The sequence below is a fragment of the Dendrobates tinctorius genome, unplaced genomic scaffold, assembly GCF_039654945.1.
Source record: "Dendrobates tinctorius isolate UK_male_01 unplaced genomic scaffold, ASM3965494v1 ptg000265l, whole genome shotgun sequence".
Classification (NCBI taxonomy): domain Eukaryota; kingdom Metazoa; phylum Chordata; class Amphibia; order Anura; family Dendrobatidae; genus Dendrobates; species Dendrobates tinctorius.
In genome coordinates this window covers 8,192,211-8,213,167 of record NW_027361932.1, presented here as the reverse complement: position 1 = coordinate 8,213,167, position 20,957 = coordinate 8,192,211, and the positions used below count along the sequence as shown (strand labels likewise).

Below are 20,957 nucleotides of genomic sequence, written 5' to 3'. Positions count from 1 at the left end.
GTGGGTTCAATTACCTTGCTTTGTGGGGTCTGCCTGTAAGGGGCATTCCAGGAAGAACTCTTCTATTCATTGTTGAATAATCTGGATCCAATTCATAACCTTCATCATCTGCTCCAAGACTACGATTATCATCCTCTAGACCATACGGCTCGGGCTGGAAACGCTCTGGCTGGGACCGGTTTAAGTCCACACTACTTCCAATTGGCACTTGAGGCTGTGCAATGGGAACATAGTTCTCCCTACGAGTTGGGAGAGTATAACTGCCATCTTCAGGGCGATAGCTATTTCCTGGAGTGTAAGCATATCGAGGGCGGTAATTTATTCCGCGCGAAAGGCTTCCATAGTTGTCTGGCATGTCTCCATAACCTTCATGTGCCATGAAGGGTCGATATGGGGTATCATGAGGATCACCATAAGAATCATTGTAACTGTTGTTGTAGGATCTAGTCAAAGTTGAAGTTGCCTGAGGGGCTATGAATCTCTCCCCATTTTTCATGTATCTTCTGTCAATAGAATCTGTATAACCACTGATTGGAGAAGAAGCATCAAGAACAGGCATCCCATCTGGGCCAAGTGGCACTTGCCGCACAGTTCTTGTGGTGACTGTTTTTACCATCTTTGTAACCTGCAGAAGAAACATATATTAAGCTAAAAAGTAAAGCAAAATCAGCTGACATTGCACATTATCTCAGTAAATACTTACATAATTAGTAAAGGTGAAAAGAAGATATATATATCCATCAAGTGCAACCATGGGGAAAAGAAAGGGGGGGATTAGGTAACAGAAGAAAAACACATAAGAAATCCTACCACAGTAATTACAGAGAAGGTTAGAAAGAATAGGGAAATATGGAGGCAACAGATTGAAACTCTCCCATCCTCACTACCAGCAAAATTGAAGAGTGGCTGTAAAACAGACTGCTGGCCAACATGTAAAGACTGCTGGCCAACATGTAATAGACCTATTTCCTAATGCGGTCAGGAGATTGTTGGTGCTTTCAGCTGCCATGAAGAACCATGATGGTCAGCTGATAATCACCAGATCTCAAACTTTACAGCTTCTCCTCAAGATATATTGTACATATTGGCACTTAAATTTTGATCACTCTGAAGCAATGCTCAATAAAAAAAGGTTAACTAATTCTGACCAACTTTCATATTAACATTGTTTTTCTTTTTTTTTTTTTAAATAGCATCTGAAAGTTTTTGAAATAATCTAGTTATCGCTAAATCCAGCTTAGCTAGACAGTCTCTCTCTCTTTCACTGTCAATTAGCAAACTTATAATGCAATAGCAGAAGGTGAAGTTCATATCACGTCTTTGATGACACCATCTGGCATCTGAATCCCTGCAAAACTGTTCATTGACTTAAATATCTTGTCCTCAGTTTGCCTCATTGCAGTCCATGGTTTCGTTGGGGACATGTCTGAATCCAGTTTGTTGGAAACGCAGAAGGAAGCCCCCAGCAGAATTATGAACAGGAAAACAGACGTGACGTGAACTTCAAGCTTTTGAGACAAAAGTTTCAGCCATTTTTTCATAAAACATCTTCCAGTGAATTGGCATCAACCTCATCAGAAAACCTAATGTAGTGTCACACCTTGCTAATGTAGGTTAAATATTTTTGCAGAACATATATGCCAAACTACCAGTCAGAACTTTACAAAGTAACTTTAGTCTAGGGAAATTACTGCTAGTACCAGAAGTTGAATTTTTCAGGTCGAAACTGCCCCATCAAGTGGCACAATTAGTCCGATGAGGTTCCGGGTACAAAAACCCTGCACCGCTCCAATTGACTGACAAGTCTGTCCCATGTGTGTATTCAATGTGAGACCTATGAACTTCAGTACGGTCGGGAGAAGCCAGTAGGGGGAACACAGACTAATCCAGTCCCATGCTTTAGTCCTCGGCAGGCTTTTCAAAATAGATTTATTCAAACTACATTGGTTCACAGTAGAACATACCTGGCAGCAATTGTGCAGCCAGGCAACGATTCATATTGCCCATAGTTCAGGCAGCATAAAACTAAATGATAGGTTCCATTTAGTATGAATCCTCTGGCTATTTATAATAGACTGTATAACGCTGACTCTCTTGAAATGAAAACTTGGCCTGCCCTCACTATGTTAGCTTGGTGTGTTAGAAGATTCAGACCCCCCTCTTAGAGTGGAAGAAATAATAACCTGTAACAAAATAAATAAGCAAAGAAAGACTACCTCATTATGAGGCTGTATAAATAATACATTTATTAAAAATGGTATGTAAAGCACACAAACAGACAAATGAAGGAAAAGAGGAACCAGCTATACACCATAAATAAGAGAATTATTTTGGCAGATAAGTGAGGTATAGATGACCTTATTGGCTACATGTGCACTGCTTTGTGACCTATGGTATATCTGAAAAGTAGGAAAGCAATGCCATGCACTTGTATAGCCTCAAGACTTGTTTGGCCAAGATAAATGAGGTTTACACTATGGCTTTTGTGAAACACGCTTTGATCCAACATACATTTTAATTTGGTGGTAATAATTCTTGTAGCTAAAAGAACAGGCAAGAGTATTGTGCTTTTAACAAAGACATAACAGATTCCAGGGGATTTTTTGTAGAGGCTTGTATTCTCCGGTCTTATTAGATGTGCTTTTATACCATCTAAAACATCTTGAAGGTGACCCACACTGGATTATCCTGCAAAATGTTTGATTCCCAGCACAAATACCGCATGAGGATACAAGGAAAGGCTAAACTCCCCTTTGTGTTTGGAATGTATAAGGGGCTTTTTCTTGCTCTATCTGCAGATTTAAAATTACTAGGTTGAAGACTGCACTGTAAGAGACTGGAGAGAGGAGCTTCGTTTCCACACACAAGAGCAGGGAATTCTGCAGAGTGCATGCACTCCAATGAATAATTATTTTTCACTCAAAGTAAACTATTAACTAAAACGTTTGGGCGAAAGATGGAGACACGTCATAAAACAATACAAGAAAACACATGTATAAATCAGGGGTGTAGCGAGATTGGGGATAGAAAAGACAATAAGATATGGGGGGGGGGGGCTCGACAGATGTAGAGGATCCTAGGAAGTCCTGCTTTCACCCTGCATCCTCAGCAGAAAGTTACAGCAGAGTGAGTATGTATAATATGTATAAAAATGTGTATGCAAGTGTGTTTAATGTACCACATAATGTATTGTGTATGGACTACGTGTGTTATATAGGGATCTGTATGTGGAGTGTAGTAGTATTATATAGGTTTGTGATATATTAAGACTAATGTACGTTTGACTGGGTATCTGAACTGCAGCCCTGCATCTGAAAATGGTAACACACAGATGAAGACATACCTTTGTTTCTGTCCTTCTTGTGGTTCCATCCTCGGATGTAACAATTGACACATGAGAGGTGGGTGTTCCAGGATCTTCTTCTACAGTAACAGTCTCTTCCAGCATCTCTGGAGGTTCTTGCATCATGGCGATTGATGTCTGGTTATTGGGACTCTGCTCCTGTTGGCAGGACATTTTAAAATTACATATGCTACATTTTCTTGTGACTAATGAAAGGAGACAATAAATGTAAAATAAAATATTTTTTCCAAATCAGCTCACTTTGGAAGCAGTAAATTTGTTCTGATTAGATGGGCATATTCTATACTGCCCTAGAGTTTTACGCTCTTGCATACAAGATTATAAAAAAAAAAAAAAGTGTTACATATACACAAGTTTCAATTACTATGATGAAGAACAGTTCCCTTTAACACCAATTAAAAATGGTGCATTTAGGCTAGGTAGGAAATTCTTAGAACAAGGGTTTTCATGAACGCTTTTTAACGATTATTAGCCCATGTAAAACAGTTTATGCTGGCAAAAACATTATACATAAATATTATATATAATGTGAGGTAGCACTGTCATCTATGTAGGGGATCACTCTCTAGGCAGCGAACAAAACACATCCGGCACTGGGTTTTCCATAAACCAAACCAGTCCATGCGGTTTATTTAGCAGCATAAACCCATAGAAGCAACATAACTTCATAACATCTGCATAGCGTCCATTATAGTGCTTCACTCTGGTTATCAATGTCCAGTACGCAGGCTCTCTTAGCCTCACAATTATCTCACCCACGTCAGGGCTCCTCATGCGGCTTCAGCATCCCGCACACGTTCATTCCCTCCAGGGAACTCTCAGGCACACATCGCCATTGCTCACAGCGTCCACACGTGCTGTCAGGCAGGAAGCCTCTTCTCAGCAGGACCTTCCAGACTGGACCAACCGGGTCCAAGCATTCACTCCCATGTGACCTACCCTGGCCACATTATATGGTCCATAGCCACGCCCACCGGGTGTCACATGACTATGATCTCACCACAGGTCCTTCACACACACATAAATCTCCATCTCAAGGCCACCCACCTTGAGATACATAACGGTCATTCAGTATCTTGCCATTCATCCACTCTCCTGGGACATCCATACAGCGCCCCATAGTGGACACAGTGGTCACTACACTACAATATATAAATATATATATATATATATATATATATATATATATATATATATATATGTGGACTGAATGATCATATCAACAATCGCTCTATACCAGGGATGTCAAACTCAAATACACATAGGGCCAAAATTAAAAGCTTAGACAAAGTCGCGGGCCAACCTTGATATTTATTAAAAAAAAAAAAAAAGTCTACCGTACATCTGAGAATTTTTCCTTATATAACCATGAACTTTTTCATATGTAAACACACGTAAAGGGGTTGTCCAAAGAACATAGTACATTTTAATACATTAATCTTAGAATAAAGTATTGGAATATTATATTATGCTATGAAAGAGCAATAAAAAGCATATGGCCCAATGGCCTAATTTAAATATGTAATAAAGGATTAAAAAAACCTTGAATTATACATATAAAGTATGGTGCAAACAAAAGTGGCCCCAAACACAGTTTGATACCCCTACAATTCATTCATCCACAGTACCCTTCACACTCATGGTATGTAGACCCTACTGTACCAGCTTCCCTCAATCCCCCCCCCAAAGACTGGTGATTCCATCACAGAATGATTCTCCAACTGTAATCCCCACACAGTTTTCCACACAGTATAATGGTCACAAAAAGTGCTTCATACAATAAAATGGCCCCACATAGTGCTCCATGCAGTATAATGTGCCCCACATAGTGCTCAATGCAGTATAATGGCCTCACAGTGCTCCGTAAAGTATAATGGGTCCCATATAGTACCCCATATAGCATAATGACCACACGTTTTGATCGATATAGTATAATGGACTCAGGTAGAGCTCCATACAGTGTATTGGTCCCACAGTGATCCATAAAGTATTTTGGCTCCATATAATGCTCCGTACAGTATAATAGGCCCTACATAAAAAAAATAAATAAATGAAATACCTCTGCCCGTTCCCTCAATTCTCCGGTCTCCTGGTGTCTTCAGATCCTCTGCACAACTTGGAAGAACGGGAACAATGAAATGACGTTATCACGCCTCCTGCGCTGAGAATCAGACACAGAGGGGGAACAACAATGGGAGAGATCATCAGCTGACGCTCCTCCATCATTGCTTTCAATTCTATCGGCATCTAGGATGCAGATATAGTTGAAAAGGTAATGCCAGGTTAAAGTGCAATGTTGGGCAGGGGAAACCTGCTGGGTGAATTATACTCACACTGTGAGCCAGATGTGGCTCGCTTACCAGAGTTTAACATAGTATGAGCTCTATACCAATCAGTTTTTTTCAGCCCATATAAACAGGCCAGTATACGAGCATCAATCTGCTTGTCTATAGTCAATAAGCACTTATTAAAGGGACAAGATCTGTCAGACTAAATGCACCCTTAGGTCTTATTCAGATGTGTGTGTTACTCATATTTGCTTCATCAGTGTTTTTCAAGAATAGATCATGTACCCATTATAGTCTGTTATTCTATTCACATGTCCGTGTTCTTTCATGAACCGTGCAAAACTCAGACATGTCAGATTTTCTCTTATCACGGATGAAAAAGTACCAATAAAAGTCTATAGGTCTGTGTAAAACATGTAAATCACATGGATGGCATCAGTGTACAGTCCGTGTGCTGTCCATTTTTAACATTGCAAAGGATAGGAGAAGCTTTCTAATTTATTTATCCGTGAAAAACACTAATGACACACACGGTAAATACGGACACACAGACCAAAAACTGATGACACAATGATCCAAAACATTGATGACAGCAATATAATTTTTTTCACATCCATGTTGAATAACGGACATGTGAATGAGGCTTAAGGCTAAAGATATACACTATTTATGGTCACTATTGGGTGCATATACTCTTGAGCTACACACCATACATATGTAGTGTGGATGTCTAGGTATCTGTCCACCATGGTAACCCCTTGTAATAAATTTTATATACATATACAATTTACTACATGCACAAACACTGTATTTGTTACTTATTTGTGGAGGCTCTTGCGGTCTGTTAGGACAGCGCCGGCACGCTTGCATGAGTCCCCTTCTCCTCTCAGCAGTTCCGCCTGCGTGTTTGCGCTTACCCACCCACATTGCTCTGATCCCGTATCATCCGTTTCCTTCCAGGAATGCACATGGCACGCTGGTCTCCTGGGAGTGTGCTTAGGGTGCGCGCTCACTGTTTCTTAAAGGGGCAGCACACACTTCTGAAAATGTCCCCAGCCAATGGCTGGGAGGCATCAGGTATTTAAGGAATCTTCCCCTATAAGGAAATGCCTCAGCTAATCTAGTCCATTATTGTTATACATGTCCATCTAAGTAGTAAGGTCCCTGTACCTGGTTTCCCCGATTCCGATCTTGTCCACCCTGTCTGTACCTGTTCCTGCCCACACTCCTGATCCAGTTAATTCTGTCTGAATCTGCTCCTGATCCTGTCCTGCTCATACAAAGTCCCCCAGCGTCATTTTGCTAGAGAAAAAAAAAAAATTGGTTGCAGTAAAACGGCGTCAGCGGTAGTGCTTGAACAGCAGCATCTATCAGAACACTATAGATGCTACTGAGCATGTGCCCCTGCCATTTTGACGAGGTTAATTATAATTTTTTATCTGGCAATAATATAGGCATAATGATATATATGCTACTGCGTAGGTGCCATTTTGATCAAAGTCAATTTTTTTCTTCTAAACTCATTAATTATAGTATACGCAGTATGTAAAATATGGGGCAGGTCACTGAGGGATCATTGACGTGTCAGGCTGTGTGCACACGCTGCAGATTTTGCTGCGGTTCCGCAGCGGTTTTGGCCGCTGCGGTGTACAGTACCATGATTCCCTATGGGAATCAAAAACCGCAGTGCAGACGGTGCGGAATTTTCCGCGCGGATTATCTGCGGTTTTCAATCCGCAGAAAGAATTGACATGTCAATTCTTTCTGCGGATTCCGCTGCGGTATGCCATCTCCTCCATTGAGGAGATGATAAACCGCAGGGCAAAACCGCAGAGCAATCCGCAGGTAAAACCGCAGGTCTTTTGACCTGCGGTTTCACCTGCGGATTGTACAAAATCCGTGCGGATGAATCCGCACCTAATCCGCAGCGTGTGCACACAGCCTCATAAGCCAATAAGGATGAATATCTAAACAGAGGACCACAAAAAGACCCCCCCACAGGCTGCCCCAGAGCACGAGAATTTCATTAACTGAAAACTACAAATAAAGATTAAACAACAACCACAAGACAGATTTCATCAGCCAAGGTATCATTATAAAATTAGCATAAGGGTATGTGCACACGTAGTTTTTAGGTTGTGCGGATTTTGTTGAAAAATCCGCAGGTACATCCGCGTTTATCTGCGGATTAGCCTGCGGTTTTGCCCTGCGGTTTCACACCTCATAATGGATAAGGTGTGAAACCGCAGCGGAATCCGCACAAAGAATTGACATGCTGCAGATTGTAACCCGCGGAAAAATCAGCAGCATGTGCACAGCGTTTTTCAGTTTACCATTGTAAACAATGGTACTGTACAACGCACCTAAATCTGCTGCGGACCCGCAGGGCCAGAAACACTGTGGATCCGCACAAGAATCTGCACCGTGTGCACTTAGAATAAGGGTATGTTTCCACGGTCAGTAAACACTGCATACAGCCGCAGCGGCCAGATGTTACAGCATAGTGGAGGGGACTTTATGAAATCCCGTCTCCACTATGCATGCAGGGAGACCTCTGGAGACGCTCAGTCTCCGCAAAATAAATGTCACAGGCTATGTATAGGTATACAGTGATTCTGCATGGTTCAATGAACACATGCTGAATCACTGCGCATACAAAAGCTGGCTGCGTTTTGGACGGAGCTGCGTCCAAAGCGCTGGCAATACTGACCATGGAGAAATACCCTAACGTTACTGATCTGACAGTGTAGTTTACTGAGCAAAATCCTAAAGACAGGTTCATTTTAAGTATACCTCAAGAGAGAGAAAAAAAATGGGCACAGACACAGTATGCACTCAATATAATAAACACAAGGGTGTTATTCTTCTGAAATATTATAACTTGTAGTTTAAATCAATGTTTCTGAGCGATTGAAAACACTACCCTTAAATATCCCTGGGAATATTTTTTGTTTTTATAGAGGGTGCACTTAAGCTTCGTACAAAACACTACATGTTTCACCCGTTTCTTTATAGCAGCCAAAGAGTTCTATTGTCATTACCTGGCCACTTTAGCATTTTGCAATGTGATGCAGCAGAAAGCCATGCCACACACACAAAAAAAAAAATAATAATTACTCTTATAAGATGGAGAAACGGTTTAAACTATTCTAATACTGGTATTAATTCACAAATCCATTTTTCCAAGGGACATTAAATAGGCCTGTGTATAATTATAGGAGCCTGTTAATTTTATGAAATGTATCATATTACCATATATCTGGCTGCACACTAGTAATATGACATGCCAAGTGACAGGTCTTCAGCAGCATAATTCATAGTGAGAGCTTATTGACCTTTCATATACTACAGAATATCACACGGGCGGCACGGAATAAGGAGATTTAACAGTAAAGATTGCTTCTACAGAAGACCAGCGGATTAGCATTTATTGCCACGGTTGGTATGAAGGAATCTTTTCACATTTAAGTGTAATGAGTGCCTTCCTGACTGTAACATTCATGCATTTAAAATTCATAGCACTCCATATTCAACAGTCATTTGCTCAGACATGGCAGGGATGATTTATGGTTTCAGACCAGGCTGCTGTTACTTATTAGAGCCAATACATTTCCACCCCAAATTGCTAACCACAGCAGGAGAGTAAACGCTCCTTGCATTGGCAGAGAAGAGATTCTGATATACAGTGGGGAAAAAAAGTATTTAGTCAGTCAGCAATAGTGCAAGTTCCACCACTTAAAAAGATGAGAGGCGTCTGTAATTTACATCATAGGTAGACCTCAACTATGGGAGACAAACTGAGAAAAAAAAATCCAGAAAATCACATTGTCTGTTTTTTTTTTCATTTTATTTGCATATTATGGTGGAAAATAAGTATTTGGTCAGAAACAAGCAATCAAGATTTCTGGCTCTCACAGACCTGTAACTTCTTCTTTAAGAGTCTCCTCTTTCCTCCACTCATTACCTGTAGTAATGGCACCTGTTTAAACTTGTTATCAGTATAAAAAGACACCTGTGCACACCCTCAAACAGTCTGACTCCAAACTCCACTATGGTGAAGACCAAAGAGCTGTCAAAGGACACCAGAAACAAAATTGTAGCCCTGCACCAGGCTGGGAAGACTGAATCTGCAATAGCCAACCAGCTTGGAGTGAAGAAATCAACTGTGGGAGAAATAATTAGAAAATGGAAGACATACAAGACCACTGATAATCTCCCTCGATCTGGTGCTCCACGCAAAATCCCACCCCGTGGGGTCAGAATGATCACAAGAACGGTGAGCAAAAATCCCAGAACCACGCGGGGGGACCTAGTGAATGAACTGCAGAGAGCTGGGACCAATGTAACAAGGCCTACCATAAGTAACACACTACGCCACCATGGACTCAGATCCTGCAGTGCCAGACGTGTCCCACTGCTTAAGCCTGTACATGTCCGGGCCCGTCTGAAGTTTGCTAGAGAACATTTGGATGATCCAGAGGAGTTTTGGGAGAATGTCCTATGGTCTGATGAAACCAAACTGGAACTGTTTGGTAGAAACACAACTTGTCGTGTTTGGAGGAAAAAGAATACTGAGTTGCATCCATCAAACACCATACCTACTGTAAAGCATGGTGGTGGAAACATCATGCTTTGGGGCTGTTTCTCTGCAAAGGGGCCAGGACGACTGATCCGGGTACATGAAAGAATGAATGGGGCCACGTATCGTGAGATTTTGAGTGCAAACCTCCTTCCATCAGCAAGGGCATTGAAGATGAAACGTGGCTGGGTCTTTCAACATGACAATGATCCAAAGCACACCGCCAGGGCAACGAAGGAGTGGCTTCGTAAGAAGCATTTCAAGGTCCTGGAGTGGCCTAGCCAGTCTCCAGATCTCAACCCTATAGAAAACCTTTGGAGGGAGTTGAAAGTCCGTGTTGCCAAGCGAAAAGCCAAAAACATCACTGCTCTAGAGGAGATCTGCATGGAGGAATGGGCCAACATACCAACAACAGTGTGTGGCAACCTTGTGAAGACTTACAGAAAACGTTTGACCTCTGTCATTGCCAACAAAGGATATATCACAAAGTATTGAGATGAAATTTTGTTTCTGACCAAATACTTATTTTCCACCATAATATGCAAATAAAATGAAAAAAAAAAAAAACAGACAATGTGATTTTCTGTTTTTTTTTTCCTCAGTTTGTCTCCCATAGTTGAGGTCTACCTATGATGTAAATTACAGACGCCTCTCATCTTTTTAAGTGGTGGAACTTGCACTATTGCTGACTGACTAAATCCTTTTTTTCCCCACTGTATGTGATTTTGTTATTGAACCCAACATGCAGGTGGAGAGCAACATTACTGCAATTCAATGGGGCAGAGAGTTTTAACAACTTGACTTGAAAGTGCATGGATCAGCAGAATATCGAGGAACTAACAAGTAATGCATAGCTCAGGCAAAAAAAAACAAAAAAAAAAACACTATCTGACATAGGAGAATACCATGAAATCAGAAAGCATTTACCATTCAAGTCATGTGTAGGATGCAGACACCTGTATAGCTGCCTAAAGTCTCAATTAATGAAGCTGATAAATGCATCAAGCAGTTTTCACAGTCCTCTTTTTAATGCATGTCTGCTGTGTTTGTAATACAAAAAAAATAAATAAGAAAAAACGTTTCATAGACCCAGAGTAATTATTTAAATTTTTTTAAGTCACTTTTCTTTTGTCTTGTGAGAATTGTTGAATTTGATATTTGGGGCTTTTTGCGACAAATTTGTCAAAAAATGTCGCATTCAGCTCCTGAAATTAGTGCACTATCAAAAATTCCAGAAACTGTATTCCAGGCAGGGACTGGGGTGATATTCGCCGCCTCCCCCCCCCCCCAAAAAAAAAACCCGCAAAGTTGGCAAAAATCTGCATTTCAGGAGTCTAACACATTTAATTTAAAAAAATAAATAAATAAAAAACCTTAAAAAATGGAATGTCATCCAAAAAAATGATCTAAAATCAGTTTGTGCTAAATGTTTTTTGTTTTTTTTTTTTACTTTTTTGGCATTTATTTTATTTCACAAGTCACAATCTGTATATTAAATAAAAAAAGAAACATCACAATTTCTAAGTGTCCACTGGGGCTTCTTTAGACTAACTTCCCATTGTTCCAGGAAAAAACACATGCACATAACCACAATAGTCAGATCCGGTGCAATGGTCATTGTGAAGGAACAGGAACCTGTGACATTACCCATTATAAATCGGTGGATCTTCTGTCATCAGCAGTGTATGGAGTTGTTACCCATCATTGTACTCCTGCCTCTAATAATATAGCCTTGCTGTTAACGCTTCCAGAAAGAATAATAAGTACAAGTCTAAAAAAAAGCCTCGGTGGCCATTGTGAAAATTGCAGCTTTACTTTTTTTCTTTTTATAAAGATAATATTATGGAAAAAAAGGACAAACATTTATTAAAACTAAATGCAACATAAAACCAGTTTTAAACAATAGATCATTTTCGGATGATACACCCTCTTTAAAGAATGACGACTAGGAAATGGTGCAAAAGGTGCATATACCAAAAGCCATTAATACAAAGCAAATTACTTCAGAAAACTGGAAAAACAATGAATCTGCGCCATAGCCTTTTGCAAAAGCCTTTTTTATGGTGGGTAAAATACTGTTTGCACATAATTGTTCATGGTTTAGTGGGATGGGGGGGTAGGAGTGTCTAGAAGCTGCAAAGAATACGGTAAATTAGGAAAACCCTGCACTTAGGGAATTCAGTAGATTTGGTTTCCAGTACCATCTCTATGCTGATGACACCCAATTATACGCTTCTTCTCCTGACATCACGCCAGCCTTTCTAGAAAACACCGGCGATTGTCTAAACGCTGTGTCTAATATCATGTCCTCACTATATCTGAAACTGAACCTGTCAAAGACTGAACTCCTGGTGTTTCCTCCCTCTACTAATGTACCTATACCCGACATTGCCATTTCTGTGTGTGGTTCCACTATTACTCCCCAGCAACAGGCCCGCTGTCTTGGGGTCATACTTGATTCCGAGCTTTCCTTTGCCCCCCACATTCGATCACTGGCTCGCTCTTGTCATCTGCACCTCAAAAACATTTCTAGAATTCGACCTTTTCTTACCTTTGACTCTGCAAAAACTCTTACTGTTTCTCTTATTCATTCTCGTCTTGACTATTGTAACTCTCTTCTAATCGGTCTCCCTCTTACCAAACTCTCCCCCCTCCAATCTGTCTTGAATGCTGCAGCCAGGATCATATTCCTCACCAATCGTTACACTGATGCCTCTACCTTGTGCCAGTCATTACACTGGCTACCCATCCACTCCAGAATTCAGTATAAACTTATTACCCTCACTCACAAAGCCCTCCATGGCTCAGCACCACCCTACATCTCCTCCCTTGTATCAGTATACCACCCTACCCGCGCCCTCCGTTCTGCTGATGACCTGAGATTAGCATCCTCAATAGTCAGAACCTCCCACTCCCGTCTCCAAGACTTTACACGTGCCGCACCAATTCTTTGGAATGCACTTCCCAGGTCAATACGATTAGTCCCCAATCCCCACAATTTTAAGCGTGTCCTGAAAACGCATTTATTCAGACTGGCCTACCACCCCAACACATTAACCTAATCTATCCCTGTGTGGCAGAGCCAAAAGTTTTACCATAACCAGGTTCCCCGCATCATGTTCCCACATGCTTTATGCCTCCATTAGCCCTCTGTGTCTGTACTGTTACACACTTAACATTATGACTGGTCCATACAATTCAGGGTAACTGTTACCACCCACCTTTCGTGTCTCCCTCTTTCCTCATAGACTGTAAGCTTGCGAGCAGGGCCCTCTTTCCTCTTGGTATGTGTTATAATCTACTGTATGTGATTATTGTTATGCTGTAATGTCTATTGTCTGTACAAATCCCCTCTGAAATGTAAAGTGCTGCGGAATATGTCGGCGCTATAAAAATAAAATTTATTATTATTAATATTATTATTATTATTATTATTCTGGGGGTGCACAAGTAGGATAACCAAATCCGTCAAATGTGATGTAGAAATACTTGGCACTCACATAGATGTGTTCAACAACTTATTCATTGAATGAAGAAATTCCAGAAAAATGAGACGTTTCGGTCAATACTTGACCTTCATCAGTCATCTGGATAGAAGAGATCTGCGTGGAAGCGCGCTGTGTGAGCGCCTGCAGTGTCCACTGCTAACAGGTTCTTGAACACACCTACACGAGTGCCAAGTATTTCTACATCATAGAAGCTGCAAAGACGCATGATTTTAAAAATGTGACAATGTGTACGAAATTGCACCAACATTATAGGTCACGTTCCACGAAGCGGCTGAATACCGCATCCATAAGAACATCTTAGTGCACATGTTAATTGTCCCTGGTAGGTGGGCATGCTTTACAGCCAGACGTTGAGATCCGCAAAGACAATTAAACGAAAATGATGGACGTAATGAAGACTGCTGCAAACTCAAGCAAGTGTTTACATTTCCTATGCTGTACAAGCCCTGCTGCTGATATAGAAACATTTCAGGCAGATTTACAGTTACAACCCTGAGAGCTACACATGGTTAATAGATCACAGCACTCCCACCACATGTGTTTTGAGTAACAAAATCTTAAGGTCTAAAAAAGCTCACTAGTTTCTAGAATTCTTTTCTCTTTCCCATGAGAGTCAAAATTCCAAGCAAATGGTATTTCCCGGTAAATATATATAATTATTTAGTGTATTACTGCAATATTTTGATATAGTATAACATGCATATTAATTTATGCTCTTCCAGTCTTACTCTGAACTATAAACGTTTGTCAGTAATATGTCAGATCCAATTCAGTGCTAATGTCATCCTGTTGCGATTTCTGCTTTTTCACTGACTGGTAATACGCCGACATATGTTACGCCAAGTTCATATGTCCAGTAATAATCCGTTTGAAATGGATCTGGCAGCAATCTTTTATCTTACCAGGACAATAAATTACTACAACTGGATCAGGGGTTTTTGTTGCTTTTTTTTTACATTGAAATTAATGTAAAATAGATCCTTTACATAGTCTTCTGTTTTTTTTTTCAGCCATTCGAAACGGATCCATTTTTTGCTTATTGGATCAGTTTCAAACAAATGACTACTGGTCATGTGAACTGCCAAGTAATCATCCATTTGAAAGTGACGATTGCGCAAAAAAATGGATCAGTTTCACGTGGAAGAAAAAGTGATGGCTATTTAACGGATCTATTTCCATAAACGTCAAGGTTAATAAAACGGATCCAGTTGCAATCAGTTATTAGCAATACCAAAAAAAAAAAAAAAAAAAAAAAAAATTGTGTCTGCACAACTTTTTAGTCCTTCTACGATAACAGCTTGCTCCTGGATCCTTTTCAGATGGATGAATACTGAGCCTAATTAAAGCTATAAATTTGCATGTGTCTCCCATTTATAAAATATAATATATACATATATCCATCCAAGAGCTTTTCATTATAGCTGGACAAATTAATTTTGGAAAAATCTATGCAAAAAGAACATACTTTTGGCTAAAGTTTGGCTAATAAAGTCTAAGGGCAAATTAATGTATATGTTGGAGACATTCTAGCAGTGGTTCCACTAACTGCACAATTTCCTTTACACCCAAGATTCATCGTACGGAGATACTGAGAAGAGGACCACACAGATGTCATTTTATTCAGGAATTCCTGCCATGTGACACATTGCCAAGACCCTTTATAAAGACACCTACATTTGATTCGCCAACTGCTTATCACGCAAGAAAGAAAGCGTGCTTGTGCCTTAACAACTGGAGAAAGTGAATAATGTTTGTTTGCCGCTAAAGTGGTCGATCAACATGTCGGGATAGTTTCCTCATGCTTCTGGCAGAAAGCAATTTGTATAAAGAATTTTTACAAGCCCTCTCATCTGCTCACTTTCAGCATACAAACTTTTCCTGCCTCTCTTCAATGCAGGATGACATTTTCTCCGCACATACTGAATACCAGCGTTTAGTTTGCAAACACTGACCCATAAATTTCAAATGAAAGCTTTTTCTGCACAAAGGAATGAAAATGCCTCATCCTGTCAATGCATCATTCTTGGCTCTTTTAACAGCACAGATGAAGAACATCTATAAAGAATGGGAAAGTGGCATGAGGTTAAAGTCTATTTTTAGAGTGGGAGACTGAGCAGCAACCATTACTGAAAATTATGCATTTTCCTGAAACCTCTTCAGCTAGCTATTTCAGAACGTTCCATGTAGATGGATGGACTTGGAGCTGCAGAAGTTAATCTGAAGCCTTCGGGATCTTATTCATAGTGGAGTGCCTTTTGGAAATTAATTTCATAGAAATACAAAAAGTTATGAGAATTCAAGAGAGTTATATTCCTGTAAGGGTGTGTGCACACGTTGCAGATTCTGCTGCTGATCACCAGCGGATTTGGCCCTGCGGATCCGCAGCAGATTCTGCTGAGTTGTACAGTACCTTTAAAGTCAGTGGAAAACGAACAACGCTGTGCACATGCTGCAGATTTTTCCACGTGGTTTAGCTGCGAATTGAAATCCGCAGCATGTCAATTCTTTGTGCAGAATCCACAGCGGTTTGACACATGCTCCATTATAGAAATCCCCAGGTGTCAAAACGCAGGGGGAATCCGCAGGCTAATCAGCACTAAATCCGCAGGTAAAACGCAGGTCATTTTACCTGCGGATTTAGCCAAATCCGCAGCAGAATCCGCAACATGTGCACATACCCTAAGAAATGCCGGAAGAGCGCAGCACGCTAAGGGTGTGTGCACACTGTCATACGGGTAGGCGAACCTGACAACTTTTTCAACAGGAAAACACTTAAGGAAAAATTTAAAAAACACCAGCGTTTCCTAAAGTGTTTCTTTTTAGTTGTCTCTCCGATCGCTCTTTTGTCATTTTTGGCAGTCAGTAGGTTTTTTTTCAGCATTTTTGTGCAAAGCGGTTTTATTTACTTCTTCTTGTTTATATAAGTTTATTTCAGCAATGAAGAAACCAATAACAGTTTTGCAAGCAAAACTATCAGAAAGAAGCCTGGACAGCTTCCCATTGATTTCTATTATAAAGTATAGAGCATCTCAACGCAGTTCCATTCGGCAACTCCTTTCTTTTAGCTTCTTGTTGTCTTTGGAGGCTTGAAGTAGGTAAAAGACTGAGCAGCAAGTCGTTTTTACATCAAAATGCATATGTTCTTTGTTTTGAGAGTTCAATTAGCACTTTTTCATGCGGCTTTTAAAGCAGAATACGCCTGAAAAACACATTGTGTGCACATACCATTAGAATGCCTTAGGTGGCACATAAAATGACCAAAAAAAAAAAAACACAAAAAGGGGGGTGGTGGGGGTGGAGTGTGGGAGAGAGTCATCTAACATTTACAGTATTCTATAAGACAGCATGTTCAAATATTACCAATCACAGACTAAATGCAACATTTTTATTTCAGTGTTATTGATTTTTAGCAGCTTCTTTCTCATCTAGCTTTTCCATTATGTGGAACACAGAATTTATAAATCTCACCCAGCAAGCCTACGCTATGTTCTACGTACTTCATCTAATTTCTAATATGTTAACTATAATCATGAAACAAAGATTTCCAGAAATACTAATCAAAATCAAGCTCATTACTACCCAGTCTTACTGGATTATGCCCAAATACTACAGAGCGTTAGAAAAACTGAGGCTAAAGTCAAAATAGTTATCGTGGACCACTCAATGTCCAGAGCACATAGGAAGCTATTCTCCGTGCGGAGGAATAATGTAACTACTGTGTCTGGTAATAACTGCAGGATAAATAGAAGTGTTCATCGCTTTTCTAGCTCAGAGTTGGACTGCTTTACTGGGAAAAAATGAAGTGAAATTTTGGAATGAGCAGAGTCCACACTGCTGGTATTTACCCCAGCTTTACTCACATTTACAAGTCTTATAAAAGCCCGGGACTTTCCTCAAAGCAGTGAGCTGCTCTACCGGCCATAATAATCAAGGCAAAGTGCATTTTCTGCAGAGAAAAAAGCCGTGTACGGTATATATCTGCAAGGTAAATTAATAAACGTGCAAAAAAAGGAAGATTCTTTTTCTCACTCCTGCTTGCTTAAAGTCTTTGGGATAATGCAGGGAGCTGTAACAGTTATTGCTGATTGTCCAGTGAATGATGTAATCACTCCTCGGTACACCAACAGCCAAGTCTGCACACACAGGCTGCTGAGCAGGCTGTCAGTCTAAAGGCGCCGTCACACTAAGCAAGATCGCTAGCGATATCGCTTAAGCGTCACCGATTTTGTGACGCAGCAGCGATATTGCTAGCGATATCGCTATATGTATGACACTTACCTCCGACCGGCTCCCCGCTGGCTATCGCTGATCGCGCGAGAACATCCTGGGCAGTTTCTCGGCGGCGGCTTCCTGCTGGGTTTCCTGATCGCGCTGACGAGCGACGCGTGGACGTCTTCATCGCCGCGTTTGACAGGTAAGTAACGGCCGCTGCTGCGTCGCTGGCGAGATCTGCCTGTTTGGCAGCTCAGAAGCTACTATTTAGCTATGCACCAGCGATCCTGACCGGGTCGTATCGTGGTCGGGATCACTGGTGCATCGCTAAATGTGACGGGACCCTAAGTGCAGGGAGAATGATTGCAGCATGCTCACTGTGTAGCGAGCAGTGACCATTACAGCTCTATGTACCACCCTGACAATTGGAAGAGTGCAACTGCAAGGAGAATAGAAGTTTAGCTGCGCTTTTAGAACACCAGGCTAGCATAATTTAAAGGGACTCTGTCAACACAGAATGACTGTTCAAACCAAGAACAGGAGCTCAGTGCTTCACTACAGGGCCAAACAATTAAATACACCTTCCCACCTGTTTGATTTCCCCTCTATCTCCACCCTTCTCTGGCCCTATAAATCCAGAGCTGTCAAAGAAGAGGGGGGTGGAGATCGAGAGAAAACAAGCAGGTGTATTTAAAATTATTGGCCCAGGCAATGAAGCATCGAGCGGTGTGTCTTTGAAATCACAGGATGACTTTAAAAAGGACATTGTCTGCACAGAATAACTATTCAACCAAAGTGGCGCATCATGGCCAAACATTTAACCACACTTTCCCACCTGCTTGTTTTCCTCTAGCTCTACCGCTGCCCTTCTCTTTCATTACATTACACAATCTGTCAAAGGTGTAAAAGCAAAACGCCACCAAGAGATCAGATATAAAAACACACCCACAGGCTATCAACTCTGGGAAAAGGAGGTTTAATTGCAAAGTTTAAAAAAAAATAAATAAATAATAGAGCATATATTAATAATTACACCTACAGTTAAAGCAAGAAAACAACAAGTAGCGTGTTACAAAAGACAAAATACCTAGGCATAACTTAGCATATATCATGGAGGCAAAATGACAATAAGTCCATATGAGACTAGGTTACCCAAGACACACCAAATGAATAGAAAATGTCACCCATATGTGGAAGAAACTATGGTTAGAAAATCAATGGTTAAAAAAGTTACAAAGTACAAGTGCTTGTAAGTGTAGTATGGATTTTTTGGAAGCAAACTACTAATGATCTGGGCAAGACTGTTTCAATTAGATATAATAACAAGTAATGCTATTTTATATGTAAGGCTAGAAATCCATGCTATCAATTTTACAATGGATGTCAATAGAAGTGACAATGAAACAAAGAAGTTTCCATGGATTGCCTAAAAGATATACTTACAAAGTGACCAGTGCCTCGTCTATCTGTGTAACAGGCTACCACCCTGACCACACCGTTTCACCTAAGCTTTTTCTAAGGGTTGATAGCCTGTGGGTGTGATTATATGCCTCCTCTTTAATGGACAATGCTGCCTTGATAGAGCCAGAGAAGGGCAGAGATAAATGGAAAACAAGCAGCTGGGAAAGTGCACTTAAAAAGGTACACTGTCAACAGAGGATGACTGTTCAAACTAAATCCCGCTGCTGAATGCTTGATGGCGTGGCCAATCATTTAAATACACCTTTCTACCTGCTTGTTTTCCCTCAATCTCCTCCCCTCTCTTTGATTGACAGCTCTGGTTTCATACAGCCAGGGTGTAGAAGGAAACCAAGCAGGTGGGAAAGTGTATTTGAAGGATTGTCTCCACCATGAAGCACCGAGCACCTGTATTGGCTTGAACAGCCATCCTGTGTTGATGGAGGCCCTTTAATGCCATTTCCTTGCAGATTATCACTATATCAGCTAGGAAGAAGCATCTTTCCAGGGTGTAGGTTCCCTTTTATATAAGATCACAATGAAGAGGCCTACAAACCACAAGAAAAGATCTCAAAAGTTAAAATTTAGTCTGGAATCGCTCAAAACCCTAAATAGTCTTTGCAATGGAAAAGTGTATTGTGCCAGAGAACCTACAGTGTTCAAGATTTGTAGCATGTTCCACAGAAAATAAAGGTTTAATTAAAATAAAACAAGTATAAAAGGGGTTTTATGGAATTTATAAAATTTGGCTAAAGGCAGTAAACACTATATAAACAAACAATCATTAATAACCGCTCACCCTCAACACAACCACTAAAGGTCAATCACTGACTGCAGCGGCAACATTGGTAGCATAGCCACTTCAGAAAAGTGAACAGCAGAAAGCATAAGATTTAGTAATAGACTGATTGTTTTGATATTTTATAGTAGTGTACCGCCATAACCAAAATAGCTGTAATTCCCAGAAAACCCTTTTAACTAATCTGAAAACAAAAGAAATTTAATATGCAGGTAAAGTCTAGTAACCATGCATAAAACAAAAGTTTTTTTTCCAGAATTTGGTTGTTAGATCACCATCAGTCTGATTTGCCAATATGATCTACTAATTGATGAAAAACCTCATAAAAAAGTCAAGCTAATCACAAACACTGGTGCTATTAATTTTTTATTTTAATGTATCATTATCTTCCACAGCTCAGTACATATGAAAAGTTGCTTTCAATAAAAAGATCATGTGGGTGTCATTAACATCTAACATACAAAAAACCTTTAAAAGTATTCATACGAACTTTTCCACATTTTTTCACATTACACCCAATTTTTTTTTTACGTTATTTGGAATTTCTGATATACCAAAGTATAAAGTATGTGTGAATTTGTAGCAAGTATGTGTGAATATGTGAAGTGTAAAGGATGAAGAAGTGTTAAATGTTACATGTTTAATATTTTAAAAATATAAATCTGAAAATTGCGATGTGCATTTGTATTCAAAAACTCTGTAGTCCGATACCCCCAAATAAAATCCTGAGTGACCATTAGCTTACAGA

General features: G+C 40.3%; 1 protein-coding gene across 12 annotated transcripts in view; it reads right to left on the bottom strand.

The window, feature by feature from the left end:
• The window catches only part of ARVCF (ARVCF delta catenin family member), a 281,584-nt gene that overhangs the window by 114,044 nt on the left and 146,583 nt on the right, over window positions 1-20,957 (bottom strand). For 11 of the 12 annotated variants that reach the window (XM_073559056.1, XM_073559058.1, XM_073559057.1 and 8 more), the window contains 2 exons: window positions 3,344-3,502; window positions 15-625 (listed from right to left, as the gene is read on the bottom strand). In XM_073559056.1, coding sequence (XP_073415157.1) covers window positions 15-625; window positions 3,344-3,502 — 770 coding nt within the window. The remainder of the gene's footprint in view (window positions 1-14; window positions 626-3,343; window positions 3,503-20,957) is intronic. The other variant, XM_073559059.1, reaches the window with a different exon arrangement.